A 21,442-nucleotide genomic window follows, 5' to 3' on the forward strand; every position below is an offset into this window, starting at 1 on the left:
TGTTGGTTTAACCATGGATGAGATAATGGCTTCTATGTTATTTTCTTTTCAATGACATTTCTTGTCACATGTTCAAAAACAACAACCAATATTGCATGTCTATAATTTATATAATGGGTATAATTAAACAATACTTTCACTATAACGTAAATTAGAAGTGTAATAGAAAAAAGATATATTTTTGCGCCATTTTGAATTTTACTCGAATACAAATACAAATACTTTTCCCCCCTCAACAAATACAAATACAAATACCGGCTGCTCCTTACATCCCTAATATAGAGACACATACGTAACTAGATAGAATAGACAGAGATAGGTTGATCTCTGCAGCAGCTGCCAAAGAGCTGCACGCAGACACAGCTGGTGTGAAAGGCAAACGCTTGCGTGTTGCTTCTGCTCTCTACACGCGCTGCGCACACACTGCTCATGCGCAACTGACGCTTGCAGTCTGAAACAGGCATAAGTTGGCCAGAGCACCTGTCTTGGCAACAGCAGGTGCTAGGTTCAAATCCAAACTGCACCTTTTCCTCAGATTATGGGAGAGTGGCTTTCTGATCTGAAACTCTTTCAATGGCCAATAGCATATGTTTGTCCCAATTTCCATTTTCCAAGCTGACTCTGGGTTTTGATGTAATGAAACTGTAGGTTCCAAAAAACACTTAACACATGATAAAGGATAGATTAAATAAAATAAATTATTTAAATTAAATAAATAAAATCCGCAGTTGGCTGTTCTTTCACATTTTTTGCTTTGATCTTGAACAGAGGCCAGGTTACTGGTCAGGTTTGAGACATGATCATCCAGACTCTAAAAGACCACGTCCATCTTGTCAGCATTTTCTGCATCCTGACATGCTGGTTTTTGTTCTGTATTGTTTTTTTTTCTTTTTCGATTTTTGTTATTGGGCAAATGTCTCTTAAGATTGATTATTGTGGCGCTGTAGCTTAGCTGGTCAAAGCGCCTGCCTTGTAAACAGGAGATCCTGGGCTCAAATCCCAGCAATGCCTTAGTCCAGGTGGTGCGTGGGCATGTTTTGTAGAGCTTACTTAAACAATCTCTTTGCTTGCCATTTTTAGACTTGCTGTCTTTATTTAGTCTCTGTGTGCAAAAGCGTCTCTTTTTTTTAGTCAGTGTTGGACCTGTGGCTTAATTGGTCAAAGCGCCTGTCTAGTAAACAGGAGATTCTTGGTTCAAACCCCTAAAGTTCCTATTGTACAGCTTCCAGGACTGCTTTTTCTTAAGAGTTACGAGTGTTTACGCAGCGGCATGTTTAGCAGTCGGTTCCTAACAAAACTCGAATCCATAAATACGCTGCTCGTTCAAGAGGGCTTTGGACAATGGCTTTATATAGCATAGTGTGGTAATGCGTAACCAATTGGACTTTAATATTTCAAGTCTAGACATTCAAGCATGCAGCGCTACCGTTGTTAGGTTTTTTTTTTCTCTTTTTCCGATTAAACAATTAGCCTATGTCAACATCATTTGGCACTGTGCTTTAGTTGGTCAAAGCGACTGTCTAGTAAACAGGAGTTCCTGGGTTTGAATCCCAGCAGTACCTTGTCTGCAGTTGGCTGTTCTTTCATGGGCCAGAGAATACCAAAAAGTGCTTTCTGTGCAACAGTGCTAGAGGCAGCAGAGCACTCAGGTTCTTTGGTGCAATGAATAGCGCATTGGACTTCTAGGCTGTGAGCTGAGCCTTTCAAAGGTTGTTGGGTTGAGTCCCACCAGATTCGCAGACTTTGCCCTTTTTCTTCACTGACTTAGAAGTGGTGCGTTTCCAACATTTTAGACATCTGTCCATCCCGTTTTGCTTCTTTCTTTCATTGCGCAGTGCAGGCTCAGATACTAGGGGTACTCTACAATGAAGCCGATGACTTAATTGAGCTGTTTTAAATAAGGGAGATTAGAAAACGGTGCAGGGCCTAGTGGACTTGAGGAATGACTCGAAGGCAACCTGTGGTTTTGGGCAAAAGTGACTGCCACCTATTGTTGAGATCAAGCCTTTTGGATTTGTCGTACAAGAGCCTCATTATGCATGTGCAAAGTAACTGAGTAGAAAGCATAGTAAATTTTGCTTTTCTGCATCCTGACATGCTGGTTTTTGTAGTGTTTTTTTTTTATTATTCATTTTAATTTTTATTTAATTTTTGTTATCGGGCAAATGTCTCTTACATTCATTTTTGTGGCGCTGTGGCTTAGCTGGTCAAAGCGCCTGTCTTGTAAACAGGAGATCCTGGGCTCAAATCCCAGCAGCGCCTTAGTCCAGGTGGTGCGTGTGCTTCTTTTATAGAGCTTACCGGAATGCATAATAAAATTGTATAGCTTTGAGGCGTAATAAATATTGCGACAAATAGAGTTAAACAACCTCTTTGCTTGCCAATTTTAGACTTGCTGTCTTTTTTTTAGTGTCTGTATGCAAAAACGTCTTGTCTCTTCTACAACGTTGGTGCTGTGGCTTAGTTGGTCAAAGCGCCTGTCTAGTAAACAGGAGATCGTGGGTTCAAATCCCAGCAGTGCCTAATGTACAGGTGTCAAGGTTGCTTTTTGTTAAGAGTAACGAGTGTTTACGCAGCAGGATTTTTAGCAGTCTGTTTCTTAACAAAATTCAAATCCTTAAGAACGCTGCTCGTTCAAGAGGTCTTTGGACGATGGCTTTATATAGCATAGTGTGGTAATGCCTAACCAACTGGACTTTAATATTTCAAGTCCAGACATTCACACATGCAGCGCTACCATAGTTAGTTTTTTTTTTCTTTTTTCGATTAAAAAATTAGCCCCTGTCAAGGTTTGAATCCCAGCAGTGCCTTGTCCGCAGTGAGCTGTGCTTTTATGGGCCAGAGAGTACCAAAAAGTGTTTTCTGTGCAATAGTGCTTGAGGCAGGAGAGCACTCAGGCTCTGTGGTGCAATGGATAGCGCATTGGACTTCGAGGCTGTGAGGTGAGGCCAGGGATTTAATCGCGGTGGGCCAATTGCCCAGGAGGTTAAGCAGTGAGGCCGAAATCATGTTGTGTTTCCACTCTCGGGCTAGTAGCAGCACGTCACGCAAACCCCGCCCCCATAATGTCCCCCAAATCGAATGTCACACAACCCGCCCACTTCAGAGGGAATCAGGCAGATAAAGCACACCATCACATCCTCACGAAACCATTCAAATAAAGACAACTGAAACAAACAAATGACACGTTACTGTACAGCATTACATTGTATCTCTATACGCACATGCCTGTGTGTTCTCATTCATCATATTCATTTACTCACGTACCGACTGAATTTGGAACTAATTTTCATGTGAAGCAACATGCCCCTTCAGCTACTCCAGAACGCAGCAGCATGAGTGGTCTTTAATGAATTGAAAAGAGCACATGTCACTCCGCTACTCACCCGTTTGCACTGGCTGCCAGTTGCTGCTCGCATCAAATTCAAAGCTCTGATGTTTGCCTACAAAGCAACCTCTGGCTTTGCTCCCTCTTATCTGCTCTCACTTCTGCAGATTTATATGCCCTCAAGAAACTTGCGTTCTGTGAATAAACGTCGCCTCGTGGTTCCATCCCAAAGAGGGAAGTAATCACTTTCCCGAACTCTCGCATTCAATCTGCCCAGTTGGTGGAATGAACTCCCTTACTGCAACAGAACGGCAGAGTCACTTGCTGTCTTCAAGAAACGACTTAAAACTCAACTATTTAGTCTCCTCTTCACTTCCTAATTTGCAATTGCCTCTAGCTACACCACTAACTGTACTCAAAAAAATATATATATTTTTTTAAATTCTTACATTACTAATGTTTTCCTTCTTAGACTTTACAGACCTGAAACTTGCCTACAGCACTTATTTATTGTTGCTCTTATAGTTGTGAAAATTGCTTCCTTGTCCTCATTTTTTAGTCGCTTTGGATAAAAGCGTCTGCTAAATGAATAAATGTAAATGTAAAACAGCAAGCTGTGTACACGCCCTTAAAACGACACATTATAACACATTATAATAAAAAAATCTGGATTGTGTTTTGAACTGAACCTAAACTGGCACACTCAGAAGAACCATAATAATAATGTTAAATCATAAAAAAGGGGTAAACTATGCGCCCTTTAAGCAATGTGTTAACTTTATTCATTATTCAATAATCATCAAGATTGATAAAAAAGTTCAACACACACAGCAGTGAACGTGTGCACACACACACACACATCAGTGAACATGTACACACACACACACACACACAGTTGGTACAGTAGGCCTACATACTGTATCTACCTTGGAAGAAGTGATATGGTTCTTAAAGTGTTGTTTTACGTATGGAGCCTGATTGAATTTTATTATAGTGTCTTCGAAAAAACATCTGTCCATAATTCCTGAAAATAGAAAAAAAAAATATATATAAATGTGACGGCCTGAAAGGTTGGCCGCACAGTTCTGTGTAACAGCGTGCGTATTTATACACACACACACACAACCACACACACAACCACACATACACACACGCAACCATGCAAACATATTCACAGTTATGCAGACATGACATTTCATTTTATAGTTTCTTTCTCCATATCTATTATACAAATCACAACACACATTAGTTTCTTTCTTGTGCTTTATTTATAGAAACCATACATTTTTGTTACTACTAAATTAATTTGGAGTGCACACAAATTAGTTTCGTTGTATGATTAATGTTTGTTTCTTTTGAGTTACCGAGTGGTGCGCTGGAGACAGAAAGTGGTGGCCGGGTGGCTTCCGGTGCGGCAAAGATTGGAGTCCGGGCGGGAACGCCGGATTTATGCAAAATGGTTCCGCCCGGGCAAACCAACTGCTTGAATAATGCAGGGGGAGAAGTTATTTTAGATATCCTCTTTGATTAAATATTTATGTATTGATTTTGTTAATTTGTTTATATTGGTTAATGTTTGATTTTATTATTTTTGTGGTAATGTTGTTATTGCATTTATTTTGTTTTTGTGATGTATGTAGTAATGTGAATTTTTGTCTTTATCCCTTTGTAATTTAAATGAGCTCATCCTTTTCTTTATAGGCCTGGCTGTTCTTCATTGTAGGAGGTCATTTTGTGTTGGTTGGTTATGTTGGCCTCATGTTCCTTTACTTTCTTTTTTGTTAAATTATATTAATTTGAGGACTTATGTCCTATTTGTTGAGAATAAATCTCAAGTGGAGGATTTTTGGCTTGTGTTCTGTTTCCTTTGACCCTCGGTCCCTTACAGATGGTGTCAGAAGTGGGATGTAGAGTTTGGTTTAGAACACAAGCCAGTCTATTTGCCCCTCGTGGCAGTTTTTTTTCTCCCCCCCCCCCCCCCCCCCTTATTCATTATGAGTCGTGTAACCAAGAAAAAGAACCCATCTCTGCATCAAGGAGAAGATAATGATGAAGAGGAAGTCCAAGTGGTGGTTGAAGAGGCTGTTGGAGGAAAGCCAGCAGAGGTAACTGAAGTTTCAGTGGCTGAACTTGCAAGCTTACTAAGAGCACACATGGCCAGGACAGAGTGTCGTGAGATGGACAGACAGAGGGAGTATGTGGATCAGGAGCGACGCTTTAAAGCTCTCCAGCACCAATTTAGTTTGCTACAGATGGAGGTTCAAGCCCGCACTTCTCCAACCACTCATCTGCTTGATGATGATCAAGAGGCCTCAGGATGGTCTGATGCAAACCCGCTAAATGCAGATGGACTGCCAGTGACCCAGGTACGTCAGAATAATTCTGATCAAACTGTGGATAACATAGTCCTGCCCCCCTCTCTAGTGCCTAGGCTGGAAAAGTTAAATGAGACTGACGATGTGGAGCACTTTCTAGTCACCTTTGAACGGATTGCTGTTGCTTGTAGATGGAACAGGAGTGACTGGGTCTGGCACCTGATTCCACTGTTGACTGGTAAGGCCAGAGCAGCCTATGTTAATATGGAAGTGACAGAGTCAGCTGATTATGATAAAGTTAAGTCTGCTATTCTGAAGAAATATGACATCAATGTTGAAACATATCGACAAAGGTTTCGTTCTCTGGCTGTTAATCCATCCGAAAGTCCAAAGGAGCTTTATAGCCGTCTTAAAGAGCTGTTTACTAAATGGATTCAACCTAAGGGGAAGACTGTAGAAGAGGTGAGTGAAGCTATTATACTTGAACAGTACCTCAGAATGCTCTCCCCTGAACTGCAGGTGTGGATAAGGGAACGTGACCCTGGATCTGCTTCGGAGGCAGCGTCATGGGCTGATGTGTTTGTGGCAGCTAGAGGAAGGAGTAAGCCTTGGACATTTAAGTCTGGTGGTGAGAATCGCTCTATTAGTATGGGGCAGGGCCGACAGAAGACAGAGGGACAAGGTAAACCTTACTTTGGTAAAGCACCTGGCAATTTGAGTCTGACGTCAAGACGGCCGCCAATATGCCATATGTGTGGGCAAGAAGGGCACATCAAACCAAATTGTCCAAAGAATTCTGTACAGTCTATGCATCTGTGTTTTGTCCCCAAGAGAAACCCTATCCCAGCTGATTCAACCGCTTTAAGGATGACTGTTGTGGAGACGGATGGTAAACTATTGTCTGCTTTAATAGATACTGGCAGTGATCAGACTCTGATGGACAGGAGATTTGTGCCACCGGCTTTGATCGACCAGAGAAATCAGCTGCCCATTCGTTGTGTGCATGGAGATGAGAGGTTGCTGCCCACAGCCAGTATCAGTATGAAGGTAAAAGGGCAAGCATATGTGCTGAAGGTGGGCGTGTCTGACAGCTTACCTTTCCCAATAATTCTGGGTCGTGATCTACCTGTATTATTTGAATTGTTGCATCCAGCACAGGAGTGTAATATGGTAGTCACCCGATCAATGGCGAAACCAAATGAAGAACATGTGCATACATTGAGTACATTACCTTTCTTTGAGACCGAAATAGAGACTGGCGTGGCAAAGAGGAGAAAGACAAGGAGGGAGAAGATCAGAGAAAAGGTAAAACACAATGCCTTTAAACCTTCTGTCTCATGTCATTTGCCTGTTAACTTCCAGTTGCCAACAAACATCATTCAGATGCAACAGAGTGATATCAGCCTGAAGGAGTGTTTGAGTAGATCTGTAGATGCTGAGGAGGAGAAACCTGAGGATGACAAGACTGTGACGTTTGTGAGGATCAAGGGGATACTTTATCGCCAGATTGGGCCACGGAGACAGTTGGTGGTTCCGCAGTGTGTTCGAGAGGTTGTATTACATCTGAGCCACTCTGTTCCTTGGGCTGGCCACCTGGGGAAGAATAAGACCATTGCTCGAATCAAAAGGTATTTCTATTGGCCTGGCTTGGAAGGAGATGTAGCCCAGTTCTGCAAAAGTTGTCCTGTCTGCCAAAAAGTCTCACTCCAGCGACCTAGGAAAGCACCGTTACAACCCCTTCCTATTATCACCACCCCATTTGAAAGGCTTGGGATGGATGTTGTCGGACCTCTTGAAAAGAGTCGATCAGGTAACCGGTTCATGTTGGTGATAACTGATTATGCCACAAGATACCCAGAGGTATTTCCCTTAAGGTCTGTGAAAGCGAAATCTGTTGCTACTTCACTGGTCCAGTTATTTTCCAGAGTTGGTTTCCCCATGGAAATCTTAACTGACCAGGGTACCAATTTTATGTCAACACTGCTAAAACAGGTTTACCGGCTTCTGGGCATTAAGAGCATACGAACTACCCCTTATCATCCTCAAACTGATGGGTTGACCGAACGATTCAATCAGACGTTGAAACAGATGCTCAGGAAATTTGTAACTGAGACCGGCCAAGATTGGGACCAGTGGCTGCCCTATCTTCTATTTGCTTATAGAGAAGTTCCCCAATCTTCTACAGGCTTCTCTCCCTTTGAGTTGCTATATGGTCGTGATGTTCGGGGCCCACTGGCTCTGCTTAAAGAGGTATGGAAAGACAGTCCTGATCAGAAAGAGCCCAATAATGTTGTCTCCTATGTTTTACAGATGAGGGAACGCTTTGAGAAAATGGCCAGTTTGGCCCAAACTAACCTGACTAAAGCTAAAGAACAGCAACGTCTTTGGTATGACCCTGCGGCTCGAGAGAGAAATTTACAAGTTGGTCAGAAGGTACTTGTGATGTTGCCTAATGAGGAAAGTAAGCTGTTGGCTAAATGGCAAGGCCCTTTTGACGTTAAGAGGAAACTCAGTCCCACAACTTATGAGATCTTTACACCGGGTCAAGCACGAGCCAGTCGAGTTCTGCATGTTAACCTGTTAAAAGAGTGGACCCCTCGAGCTAAAGGAGAGTTAAGGTCTCTAATGGTCTGTCGAGTCGGAGAGGAGGAATCAGATGAGCAGTATTTGCCTGAGCCAAATGTGGGAGATCTTGAGCTGGATCATCTGTCTGAGGCACAACAGTCGCAAGTGAGAGCAGTTTGCACTTCTGATGTGTTTTCTGAATTCCCAGGCTTTACCAAACTAATCCAGCATGATATAGTCTTGAAACCTGAGGCTGTTGTGAGACGTCGAAGTTACAGAGTGCCTGAGCGACTGCAGGAGAAGTTGAAGGAAGAAGTGGAAATGATGTTACATCTGGGAATTATTGAGCCATCCCACAGTGAGTGGTGTCATCCGGTTGTCCTCGTTCCCAAGAAAGACGGGAGTATTCGATTTTGTATTGACTTCAGGTATCTGAATTCAGTTTCTAAATTTGATTCTTATCCTACTCCTCGTATTAGTGATCTGATTGACCGATTGGGACAAGCCCAATATATAACGACAATGGATCTTTCTAAAGGCTATTGGCAGATTTCCCTGACCTTGTCTTCTAGGCCGCTCACTGCCTTCAGAACACCATGGGGCCTATTTCATTTTAAGGTGTTACCCTTTGGATTGCATGGAGCTGGTGCGACGTTCCAGAGATTAATGGATAAGGTATTGCATGGATTGACTTTTGCAGCTGCATATATTGATGATATTGTTGTGTACAGCAACACCTGGGATGAACACGTGCAGAATCTTCAAGAGGTGATGAGGCGTCTTCAGAGTGCAGGCCTGACTGTTAATCCGAAGAAATGTGCTGTGGCCAAGAGAGAAACTGAATATTTGGGCTATGTCATAGGTCAAGGGATGGTCCGACCGCAAATAGGGAAGATCCAAGCTCTGGAGAAGTGTCCTGTGCCACAAACACGCAAGGATTTGCGATCTTTCTTGGGTATGGCAGGGTTTTACCATCGATTCATACCCAATTTTTCCAGTAGAGCTGCCACGTTGACCGATATGGTGGGGACACGTTGCCCGAATCAGTTGCAGTGGACTGAGGACAAATTGAAAGCTTTCCGAGACATCCAGGGAGCTTTAACGACCAATGCTGTACTTTATAATCCTGACTTTAACCTTCCATTTGTTGTACAGACTGATGCCTCAGAGAGGGGCCTAGGTGCCGTTCTCTTGCAGGGTATGCCTGAAGCCAGACGACCCGTTGCCTTTATCAGCCGAAAGTTGTTCCCAAGGGAGATGCGTTACTCTACCATTGAAAAAGAGTGTTTGGCCGTGAAGTGGGCTTTGGATTCTTTGAGGTACTATCTGTTGGGTGGAGAGTTTGTCTTGGAGACCGATCACAAGGCATTGCAGTGGTTAGAGAAAATGAAGGACACAAATGGGCGGATAACGAGATGGTATCTTGCAATGCAGCCATTCAGTTTCAAAGTACAACATGTGCCGGGAAAAACTAATGTTACTGCTGACTACCTGTCCCGGTGCTCTAGTGAAGTTCTGGAAGAGGGGGAGAGTGTGACGGCCTGAAAGGTTGGCCGCACAGTTCTGTGTAACAGCGTGCGTATTTATACACACACACACACAACCACACACACAACCACACATACACACACGCAACCATGCAAACATATTCACAGTTATGCAGACATGACATTTCATTTTATAGTTTCTTTCTCCATATCTATTATACAAATCACAACACACATTAGTTTCTTTCTTGTGCTTTATTTATAGAAACCATACATTTTTGTTACTACTAAATTAATTTGGAGTGCACACAAATTAGTTTCGTTGTATGATTAATGTTTGTTTCTTTTGAGTTACCGAGTGGTGCGCTGGAGACAGAAAGTGGTGGCCGGGTGGCTTCCGGTGCGGCAAAGATTGGAGTCCGGGCGGGAACGCCGGATTTATGCAAAATGGTTCCGCCCGGGCAAACCAACTGCTTGAATAATGCAGGGGGAGAAGTTATTTTAGATATCCTCTTTGATTAAATATTTATGTATTGATTTTGTTAATTTGTTTATATTGGTTAATGTTTGATTTTATTATTTTTGTGGTAATGTTGTTATTGCATTTATTTTGTTTTTGTGATGTATGTAGTAATGTGAATTTTTGTCTTTATCCCTTTGTAATTTAAATGAGCTCATCCTTTTCTTTATAGGCCTGGCTGTTCTTCATTGTAGGAGGTCATTTTGTGTTGGTTGGTTATGTTGGCCTCATGTTCCTTTACTTTCTTTTTTGTTAAATTATATTAATTTGAGGACTTATGTCCTATTTGTTGAGAATAAATCTCAAGTGGAGGATTTTTGGCTTGTGTTCTGTTTCCTTTGACCCTCGGTCCCTTACAATAAATAAAGAAACTGCAAAGAAACGATTCAATCATATTAAAGAGATATGAACTAACCTTCTAACACAACTAGCGGTCCAGGTCCCTGATGGAATATGGCTCCCCAGACATGAATTTTTACTGGATGCTTTGCTTTCGGTTTCACAACATGTCGGTTTATTAATAGGGTATGTCCTATTAATAAATTTGTAGGACATTTAAGCTCGTATAAAGCAAATAGCCTAAATAAAGAGATGCATGGATTAATGTAAATAAATAAATCTTTTCATTATGACATTGTTCAAAATGGCTTACCTGGCTTTTCCATAGGTCCACCTGAGTTGTTTTACTGGTTTTCTAATATTGCAGACTGATGCTTTTAACTGTATTCTAAACAGAAGCTCACTCTGAATCTTTTTAGCAGATCGCTCATTGTCCTTGTGCAGTTTTTCGTCAATCGTTTTAAGTGCAGCACTATACAACAAACACATACAATAATTTATTAATTCATTTTATTAACAATTTGACATAAGTGTTGCTGAAATAATTGATTTGACAAGATGATAATACACAATACCTGTTCATTTTCCTTGCCTTGCAGTTGTTTTTCTAGGAAGGCCTACAGGGCTTTGATGTCTATAGTATCGTCTTATAGTGGTGTTGGAGACGTGCACACCCGACTGCAACAGGAAAGCCCTGATGTCAGCAAGAGAGTGCTTTGATGTGTTGATGCATCAGTTTTTTTTTTCATTGCAATGATTGGTTGAAATGATCTGTAATTAAATCTATAGTGGTCCTTCAAAGACAACCCAGATGGGACTTGAACCCACAATACCCAACTCCAGAGGCTGATGCCTTATCCACAAGGCCACTCTCATTAACATGAAATCACAACCTTTCTGCAGCTATTTTCTTGTTTGCATTTCATTATCATCCACCTAACATGAGACCATTAGTTGAAAGCCACGGGGTACTTGAAGTCAAGATCTCCATTACCAGAGCTTTTCAGAACCTTTGATGTTTGTAAAGTGATTGGATAATTTAAGCAAGATTGGATTAATCTTTATTGAAGTGTGCAGCAAGTCTGAGAATTTGAAGCTAACTATTGACCTCAGATCATCACGCCTAAGGTTTGAGGGGACAAGTGAGGATTTTTTCCACACAATTTATATTTAACCCAACAAACACAACCCAAATGGGACTTAAACCCACAATTCCCAGCTTCGAACGCTGATGCATTATCCATTAGGCCACTGGGCCAATACTAGCATTTGCCATATCTGTTGTACGGTTTAGGAAGATCTTGTAACTCAGAAAACAGCACTTTAGGATCCCTATACCATATTTCATTCAGACGATCTGGTGTGTACACCTAATGACAAAACAGCTTCTCTGAAGAGTTTTCAATTGTCATGTCTTTTTGACCTAAGGGTATAAACCTAGCTTTTTGAAAGCCACAATGGATTGTGCTGCACAGCCAACTTAAAAGGAACTGCGTCAAAGACAACTCAGGTGGGACTCGAACCCACAATCCCCAGCTTCGAAGGCTGGTGCCTTATCCATTAGGCCACTATGCTGTTTCTATACTGCCTGTGAACTGTAACATGAATCCAGGGAGTTGCTGACACACATAACAAAAACTACATGAACAAAAAGTAGATTGGACCGATTTTACAGAAATTTTTTTTGACACTGCAGAGTGTTTCTACTGGGCTCATTGGTGTAGGGGTATGATTCTCGCTTTGGGTGTGAGAGGTCTTGGGTTCAAATCCTTAACGAGCCCTACATCTTCCACAGAAAAGCAGTGATGCTTTGGTGTTTCTGTGTAAGTTGTAGCAACTTTAGTTAATGAAGTTTTAGTGGATTTCTGATCTAAATTAGTCTGACCTGTACAATAATACAGACAAAAAAGGAGCGGGAATGATTCAGTCGTTAGAATTGTTTATGGATCTTGAACAACGTACCAGCTTAATATGTAAGCATCATCTTTGTGTTTGTACACAGTCTCTTCTCTGTAGGCACCATGCATGCTTCAACATTGCCATTTGCGTTAGGTATCTCGTTACCCTTTTAGTCATAACAGGTAGTATGGAATGCCAATCAAGGAAGTTAATGACACGCAAACACATCTCAAGAAGGTTTTCACAGCTACTGTGTTTCATCCACCAAACACTGATCTCAAGTTAAAGGGAGATTTTCAAGAACGACCCAGGTGGGACTTGAACCCACAATCCCCAGCTCCAGAGGCTGATGCCTTATCCATTAGGCCACTGGGCCATGTCACCAATCTTCTATCAAAGATCTCTTGTACGCCTTCAACAAGATGCTACCGCATGGAAAACTGCACTTTAGGATCTCGATGACAATTTGCATTCTATCAAATAAGAACTAATGGCCAAACATTTTCTTTCTGCAATCATTCACATTCGTGTCTCATCGGTTCTGGGGTATGGTTCTAGTGTATAGTGTGACTGGTCTTGAGAGTTTCGAATTCCAGTCAAGGCCACTCTCATTAACTTGAAATCACAACCTTTCTGCAGCTCTTTTCTGCAACTAGTTTGCATTTCATCATCATCCACCTAACATGAAACCGTCAATTGAGAGCCACGGGGTACTTGAAGTCAAGATCTCCATTCCCAGAGCTTAGCGGAACCTTTTAGGTTTGTAACATGACAGTGAGATTTAAGCAAGATTGGATGAATCCTAATTGAAGTGTGCAGCAAGTCTGAGAATTGGAAGCTAACTATTGCCCTCAGATCATCACACCTAAGCTTTGAGTAGACAAGTCAGGATTTTTTCAAACAACTTAAATGTAACCTAACAAACACAACCCAAACAGGACTTGAATCCACAATCCCCAACTTCAAAGAGTGATGCCTTATCCATTAGGCCACTGGGCCAATACTAGCATTTGCCATATCTGTTGTATGACTCCGGACGTTCTTTTAACCTAGAAAACAGCACTTAAGGATCCCTATACCATATTGCATTCAGACGATCTGGTGTGTACACCTAATGACAAAACAGCTTCTCTGAAGAGTTTTCCATTGTCATGTCTTTTTGACCTACGGGTATGAACCTAGCTTTTGAAGGTCACACTGGATTGTGCTGCACAGCCAACTTAAAAGGAACTGCATCAAAGGCAACCCAGGTGGCACATACTAAAAACAACAAGAACAAAAAGTATTTATAAAAAAGTAAGAATTTTTTTTGGCACTGCAGGGTCTTTCTTCAGGGCTCGTTGGGTATGATTCTCGCTTAGGATGCGAAAGGTCCTGGGTTCAATCCCTGGACGAGCCCTACAGTTGTCACAGAAAAAGCAGTGGAACTTTGGCATTTCTACATTAATTGCAGCACCTTTTGCTGTGACTTTAGTTAATGAACATTTAGTGGACTTCTAATTTAAATTAGTTTAACATGTACAATTATACAGATAAAACCGTCTGCTACCCTCAGGCAGATGGTTCCGCAGCATCTGGTCACGCACCAGCCGGCTAAAGAAAAATTTCTTCCCTCAGACTATCAGGGTGATGAACACTTAATACACAACACACAGACTCTTCCATACCCTCACTGCACAACATCAATATGTAGCATGCACTGACTTTTAGCCAATCCATACTTGAAACAACACTGCCTACAACTATGTGGACACCTATTCATTGTACATATCGCTGTCAATTTCACATTGTCATTTTATTTGTCTGTTATTTGTACTGTCGTTGTATTTGCACTGTCATTTTTTTTGCACTACATATTTTTTACTGTTTGTACAGATAATTTTTCATGATTTTTGGTGAATTTTTCATTTTTCATGATTTTTGGTGATTTTTCAAGATTTTTTTATGATTTTTCAAGATTTTTTCAAAAAATTTTCATCTTTTGCGATTTTTCAAAAAATGTTCATTTTTGTGATTTTTCCAAAATTTTTAATTTTTTGTGATTTTTCAAAAAATTTTCATTTTTTGTGATTTTTCAAAAAAATTTCATATTTTGCGATTTTTCAAAAAATGTTCATTTTTGTGATTTTTCAAAAAATTTTCATTTTTTGTTATTTTTCAAATTTTTTTCATTTTTTGTGATTTTTTGCGATTTTTCAAAAAAAAATCTTATTTTGCGATTTTTCAAAATAATTTCATTTTTTTGTGATTTTTCAAAAAATGTTCATTTTTTGTGATTTTTCAAAAAACTTTCATTTTTGTGATTTGTTGCGATTTTTCAAAAAATTTTCATTTTTTGTGATTTTTCAAAAAAATGTCATATTTTGCGATTTTTCAAAAAAAATTCATTTTTTGTGATTTTCTGCGATTTTTAAAAAAAATTTAATTTTTTGTGTTTTTTCAAAAAATTTTCAATTTTTGTGATTTTTTGTGATTTTTCAAAAATTTTTCATTTTTTTGCGATTTTTCAAAAAATTTTCATTTTTTGTGATTTTATGCGACTTTTCAAAAAATGTTCATCTTGCGATTTTTCAAAAAATGTTCATTTTTGTGATTTTTCAAAAAATTTTCATTTTTTGTGATTTTTCAAAATTTTTTAATTTTTTGTGATTTTTTGCGATTTTTCAAAAAATTTTCATCTTTTGCGATTTTTCAAAAAATGTTCATTTTTGTGATTTTTCAAAAAATTTTCATCTTTTGCGATTTTTCAAAAAATGTTCATTTTTGTGATTTTTCAAAAAATTGTAATTTTTTGTGATTTTTCAAAAATTTTTAATTTTTTGTGATTTTTTGCGATTTTTCAAAAAAATTTTATATTTTGCGATTTTTCAAAAAATTTTCATTTTTGTGATTTTTCAAAAAATTTAAATTTTTTGTTATTTTTCAAATATTTTTCATTTTTTGTGATTTTTTGCGATTTTTAAAAAAAAAATCATATTTTGCGATTTTTCAAAATAATTTCATTTTTTGTGATTTTTCAAAAATTTTTCATTTTTTGTGATTTTTTGCGATTTTTCAAAAAAATTTCATATTTTGCGATTTTTCAAAAAATGTTCATTTTTGTGATTTTTTAAAAAACTTTCATTTTTGTGATTTGTTGCGATTTTTCAAAAAATTTTCATTTTTTGTGATTTTTCAAAAAAATGTCATATTTTGCGATTTTTCAAAAAAATTTCATTTTTTGTGATTTTCTGCGATTTTTAAAAAAAATTAAATTTTTTGTGTTTTTTCAAAAAATTTTCAATTTTTGTGATTTTTTGCGATTTTTCAAAAAATTTTCATTTTTTGTGATTTTATGCGACTTTTCAAAAAATGTTCATCTTGCGATTTTTCAAAAAATGTTCATTTTTGTGATTTTTCAAAAAATTTTCATTTTTTGTGATTTTTCAAAATTTTTTAATTTTTTGTGATTTTTTGCGATTTTTCAAAAAATTTTCATCTTTTGCGATTTTTCAAAAAATGTTCATTTTTGTGATTTTTCAAAAAATTTTCATCTTTTGCGATTTTTCAAAAAAAAAATCATATTTTGCGATTTTTCAAAATAATTTCATTTTTTGTGATTTTTCAAAAATTTTTCATTTTTTGTGATTTTTTGCGATTTTTCAAAAAAATTTCATATTTTGCGATTTTTCAAAAAATGTTCATTTTTGTGATTTTTCAAAAAAATTTAATTTTTTGTTATTTTTCAAATATTTTTCATTTTTTGTGATTTTTTGCGATTTTTCAAAAAAAATCATATTTTGCGATTTTTCAAAATAATTTCATTTTTTGTGATTTTTCAAAAAATGTTCATTTTTTGTGATTTTTCAAAAAATTTTCATTTTAGTGATTTTTTGCGATTTTTCAAAAAATTTTCATTTTTTGTGATTTTTCAAAAAATGTTCATTTTTTGTGATTTTTCAAAAAATTTTCATTTAAGTGATTTTTTGCGATTTTTCAAAAAATTTTCATATTTTGCGATTTTTCAAAAAAATTTTCATTTTTTGTGATTTTTCAAAAAAATTTCATATTTTGCGATTTTTCAAAAAAATTTCATTTTTTGTTATTTTCTGCGATTTTTAAAAAAATTTTCTTTTTTTGTGATTTTTCAAAAATTTTTCAATTTTTGTGATTTTTTGTGATTTTTCAAAAATTTTTAATTTTTGTGATTTTTTGAGATTTTTCCAAAAATTTTCATTTTTTGTGATTTTATGCGATTTTTCAAAAAATTTTCATCTTTTGTGATTTTTTAAAAAAAATTCATTTTTTGTGATTTTTCAAAAAATTTTCATTTTTTGTGATTTTTCAAATTTTTTTAATTTTTTGTGATTTTTTGCGATTTTTCAAAAAATTTTCATCTTTTGCGATTTTTCAAAAAATGTTCATTTTTGTGATTTTTCAAAAAATTTTCATCTGCGATTTTTCAAAAAATGTTCATTTTTGTGATTTTTCAAAAAATTGTAATTTTTTGTGATTTTTCAAAAATTTTAAATTTTTTGTGATTTTTCAAAAAATTTTTATATTTTGCGATTTTTCAAAAAATTTTCATTTTTGTGATTTTTCAAAAAATTTAAATTTTTTGTTATTTTTCAAATATTTTTCATTTTTTGTGATTTTTTGCGATTTTTCAAAAAAAAATCATATTTTGCGATTTTTCAAAATAATTTCATTTTTTGTGATTTTTCAAAAATTTTTCATTTTTTTGTGATTTTTTGCGATTTTTCAAAAAAATTTCATATTTTGCGATTTTTCAAAAAATGTTCATTTTTGTGATTTTTTAAAAAACTTTCATTTTTGTGATTTGTTGCGATTTTTCAAAAAATTTTCATTTTTTGTGATTTTTCAAAAAAATGTCATATTTTGCGATTTTTCAAAAAAATTTCATTTTTTGTGATTTTCTGCGATTTTTAAAAAAAATTAAATTTTTTGTGTTTTTTCAAAAAATTTTCAATTTTTGTGATTTTTTGTGATTTTTCAAAAATTTTTCATTTTTTTGCGATTTTTCAAAAAATTTTCATTTTTTGTGATTTTATGCGACTTTTCAAAAAATGTTCATCTTGCGATTTTTCAAAAAATGTTCATTTTTGTGATTTTTCAAAAAATTTTCATTTTTTGTGATTTTTCAAAATTTTTTAATTTTTTGTGATTTTTTGCGATTTTTCAAAAATCTTTCATCTTTTGCGATTTTTCAAAAAATGTTCATTTTTGTGATTTTTCAAAAAATTTTCATCTTTTGCGATTTTTCAAAAAAAAATCATATTTTGCGATTTTTCAAAATAATTTCATTTTTTGTGATTTTTCAAAAATTTTTCATTTTTTGTGATTTTTTGCGATTTTTCAAAAAAATTTCATATTTTGCGATTTTTCAAAAAATGTTCATTTTTGTGATTTTTCAAAAAAATTTAATTTTTTGTTATTTTTCAAATATTTTTCATTTTTTGTGATTTTTTGCGATTTTTCAAAAAAAATCATATTTTGCGATTTTTCAAAATAATTTCATTTTTTGTGATTTTTCAAAAAATGTTCATTTTTTGTGATTTTTCAAAAAATTTTCATTTTAGTGATTTTTTGCGATTTTTCAAAAAATTTTCATTTTTTGTGATTTTTCAAAAAATGTTCATTTTTTGTGATTTTTCAAAAAATTTTCATTTAAGTGATTTTTTGCGATTTTTCAAAAAATTTTCATATTTTGCGATTTTTCAAAAAAATTTTCATTTTTTGTGATTTTTCAAAAAAATTTCATATTTTGCGATTTTTCAAAAAAATTTCATTTTTTGTTATTTTCTGCGATTTTTAAAAAAATTTTCTTTTTTTGTGATTTTTCAAAAATTTTTCAATTTTTGTGATTTTTTGTGATTTTTCAAAAATTTTTAATTTTTGTGATTTTTTGAGATTTTTCCAAAAATTTTCATTTTTTGTGATTTTATGCGATTTTTCAAAAAATTTTCATCTTTTGTGATTTTTTAAAAAAAATTCATTTTTTGTGATTTTTCAAAAAATTTTCATTTTTTGTGATTTTTCAAAAAAATTTCATTTTTTGTGATTTTTCAAAAAAATTTCATCTTTTGTGATTTTTCAAAAATTTTTCATTTTTTGTGATTTTTCAAAATGTTTTCATTTTTTGTGATTTTTTGCGAATTTTCAAAAAATTTTCATATTTTGCGATTTTTCAAAAATTTTTCATTTTTTGTGATTTTTCAAAAAAATTTCATATTTTGCGATTTTTCAAAAAAAATTTAATTTTTTGTGATTTTTCAAAAAATTTTCATTTTTTGCGATTTTTCCAAAATTTTTTATTTTTTGTGATTTTTCAAAAAAATTTCATATTTTGCGATTTTTCAAAAAAATTTAATTTTTTGTGATTTTCTGCAATTTTTAAAAAAATTTTTAATTTTTTGCGAATTTTCAAAAAATGTTCATTTTTTGTGATTTTTCAAAAAATTTTCAATTTTTGTGATTTTTTGAGATTTTTCAAAAGTTCATTTATTGTGATTTTATGCGATTTTTTCAAAAAAATTTCATCTTTTGTGATTTTTCAAAAAAATTTCATTTTTTATGATTTTTCACAAATTTTTCATATTTTGTGATTTTTCAAAAATGTTTCATTTTTTGTGATTTTTCAAAAATTTTTCATATTTTGCAATTTTTCAAAAAATTTCATATTTTGTGATTTTTCAAAAAATTTTCATTTTTTGTGATTTTTCAAAATTTTTTAATTTTTTGTGATTTTTTGCGATTTTTCAAAAAATTTTCATCTTTTGCGATTTTTCAAAAAATGTTCATTTTTGTGATTTTTCAAAAAATTTTAATTTTTTGTGATTTTTCAAAAATTTTTCATTTTTTGTGATTTTTTGCAATTTTTCAAAAAAATTTCATATTTTGCGATTTTTCAAAAGTTTCATTTTTTGTGATTTTTCAAAAAATTTTCATTTTTTGCGATTTTTCATAAAATTTTCATTTTTTGTGATTTTTTGCGATTTTTAAAAAAATTTCATGATTTGCGATTTTTCAATTTTTCATTTTTTGTGATTTTTCAAAAAATTTTCATATTTTGCGATTTTTCAAAAAAATTTCATATTTTGCGATTTTTCAAAAAATTTTCATTTTTTTGTGATTTTTTGTTATTTTTCAAAAAAATTTCATTTTTTGTTATTTTTTAAAAAATGATAATTTTTTGTGATTTTTGTGATTTTTGAAAATAAATTTTATTTTTTGCGATTTTTCAAAAAAAATTCATATTTTGCGATTTTTCAAAAATTTTTCATTTTTTGTGATTTTTTGTGATTTTTCAAAAAAAATTTCATATTTTGCGATTTTTCAAAAAAAAAATCATATTTTGCGATTTTTCAAAAATTGATAATTGATATGATAATTTTTTGTGATTTTTTGCGATTTTTCAAAAAATATTCATTTTTTTATTTTTCGAAAAAATTTAATTTTTGTGATTTTTCAAAAAAATTTCATATTTTGCGATCTTTCAAAAATTTCATATTTTGCGATTTTTCAAAAAAATTTCATTTTTTGTGATTTTTTGCGATTATTTAAAAAAATTTAATTTTTTGTGATTTTTCAAAAAAATTTCAATTTTTGAGATTTTTAAAAAAAATTTCATTTTTTGCGATTTTTCAAAAAAAAAATCATTTTTTGTGATTTTCTGCGATTTTTAAAATTTTTTTAATTTTTTGATTTTTCAAAAAAAATTTTATTTTTGTGATTTTTTGTGATTTTTCAAAAAATTTTCATTTTTTTTCAATTTATCAAAAAATGTTAATTTTTTGTGAATTTATGCGACTTTTCAAAAAATGTTCATCTTTTGCGATTTTTCAAAAAATGTTCATTTTTGTGATTTTTCAAAAAATCGATTTTTGCGATTTTTCAAAAAAATGTCATTTTTTTGTTATTTTTCAAAAAATGTTTATTTTTTGTGATTTTTTGCGATTTTTCAAAAAAAATTTCATATTTTGCGATTTTTCAAAAAAATTCATTTTTTTGTGATTTTTCGAAAAAATTTCATTTTTTGTGATTTTTCAAAAAATTTTCAATTTTTGTGATTTTTTAAAAAAAATTCATTTTTTGCGATTTTTCAAAAAATGTTAATTTTTTTGCGATTTTTCAAAAATGTTAATTTTTTGCGAATTTTCAAAAAATGTTCATTTTTGGTGATTTTTCAAAAAATGTTCATTTTTTGTGATTTTCTGCGATTTTTAAAAAAATTGTAATTTTTTGTGATTTTTCAAAAAATTTCATTTTTTGTGATTTTTTGCGATTTTTCAAAAAGAAATCATATTTTGCGATTTTTCAAAAAAATTAAATTTTTTGTGATTTTTCAATAAAATATCTTTTTTTGTGATTTTTTGCGATTTTTCAAAAAATTTTCATATTTTGCGATTTTTCAAAAAAATTTCATTTTTGGTGATTTTTTGTGATTTTTAAAATAAATTTCATTTTTTGTGAATTTTGCGATTTTTCAAAAAAATTTCATTTTTTGCGATTTTTCAAAAAAATTAAATTTTTGTGATTTTTCAAAAAATTTTCATTTTTTGTGATTTTTCAAAAAAATTTCATATTTTGCGATTTTTCAAAAAAATTTCATATTTTGCAATTTTTCAAAAATGTTTCATTTTTGTGATTTTTTGTTATTTTTCAAAAAATTTCATTTTTTGTTATTTTTCAAAAAATATTCATTTTTTTGATTTTTCGAAAAAATTTCATTTTTTGTGATTTTTTGTGATTTTTCAAAAAATTTTCATTTTTTGTGATTTTTCAAAAATGTAATTTTTTGTTATTTTTCAAAAATTGTTCATTTTTGGTGATTTTTAGAAAAAATTACATTTTTTGTTATTTTTCAAAAAATATTCATTTTTTTATTTTTCGAAAAACTTTCATTTTTGGTGATTTTTCAAAAAAAATAAATTTTTGGTGATTTTTCAAAAAAATTTCATTTTTTGTTATTTTTTCAAAAATTTTTCAT

At 33.4% G+C, this 21,442-nt stretch overlaps 1 protein-coding gene, 1 long non-coding RNA gene and 4 other non-coding genes across 9 annotated transcripts; 4 read left to right on the top strand and 2 right to left on the bottom strand.

Annotated features, from left to right (window-relative positions):
- Positions 1 to 937: 937 nt before the first annotated feature.
- On the top strand, positions 938 to 1,011 carry trnat-ugu (transfer RNA threonine (anticodon UGU)). Its single transcript has one exon. It is a non-coding gene; the product is annotated as a tRNA-Thr (tRNA).
- A 1,177-nt stretch (positions 1,012 to 2,188) lies between these two features.
- On the top strand, positions 2,189 to 2,262 carry trnat-ugu (transfer RNA threonine (anticodon UGU)). Its single transcript has one exon. It is a non-coding gene; the product is annotated as a tRNA-Thr (tRNA).
- Positions 2,263 to 2,449: 187 nt separating this feature from the next.
- On the top strand, positions 2,450 to 2,523 carry trnat-agu (transfer RNA threonine (anticodon AGU)). Its single transcript has one exon. It is a non-coding gene; the product is annotated as a tRNA-Thr (tRNA).
- A 1,731-nt stretch (positions 2,524 to 4,254) lies between these two features.
- On the bottom strand, positions 4,255 to 11,232 carry LOC141381750 (uncharacterized). The gene is made up of 4 exons (XR_012402402.1): positions 11,130 to 11,232; positions 10,868 to 11,026; positions 10,631 to 10,794; positions 4,255 to 4,352 (listed from the first exon to the last, which is right to left on the bottom strand). It is a non-coding gene; the product is annotated as an uncharacterized lncRNA (long non-coding RNA).
- Positions 5,051 to 10,529, top strand: LOC141381642 (uncharacterized). Of its 4 annotated transcripts, XM_073947253.1 has the most exons (3): positions 5,051 to 5,694; positions 6,163 to 6,271; positions 6,557 to 10,529. In XM_073947253.1, exons 1-3 carry the CDS (start codon positions 5,323 to 5,325, stop codon positions 9,751 to 9,753), a joined length of 3,678 nt encoding a protein of 1,225 aa, XP_073803354.1. In that variant the 5' UTR covers positions 5,051 to 5,322; the 3' UTR covers positions 9,754 to 10,529. The 4 variants fall into 4 exon arrangements, with proteins under 4 accessions (XP_073803354.1, XP_073803355.1, XP_073803352.1 ...); XM_073947254.1 differs by having other exon boundaries at positions 5,051 to 8,566; positions 8,869 to 10,529; XM_073947251.1 differs by having other exon boundaries at positions 5,051 to 6,271.
- Positions 11,233 to 12,756: 1,524 nt separating the features above from the next.
- Positions 12,757 to 12,829, bottom strand: trnaq-cug (transfer RNA glutamine (anticodon CUG)). Its single transcript has one exon. It is a non-coding gene; the product is annotated as a tRNA-Gln (tRNA).
- Between the last annotated feature and the right edge of the window lie 8,613 nt (positions 12,830 to 21,442).

This window comes from Danio rerio, chromosome 4 (genome assembly GCF_049306965.1).
Source record: "Danio rerio strain Tuebingen ecotype United States chromosome 4, GRCz12tu, whole genome shotgun sequence".
Classification (NCBI taxonomy): domain Eukaryota; kingdom Metazoa; phylum Chordata; class Actinopteri; order Cypriniformes; family Danionidae; genus Danio; species Danio rerio.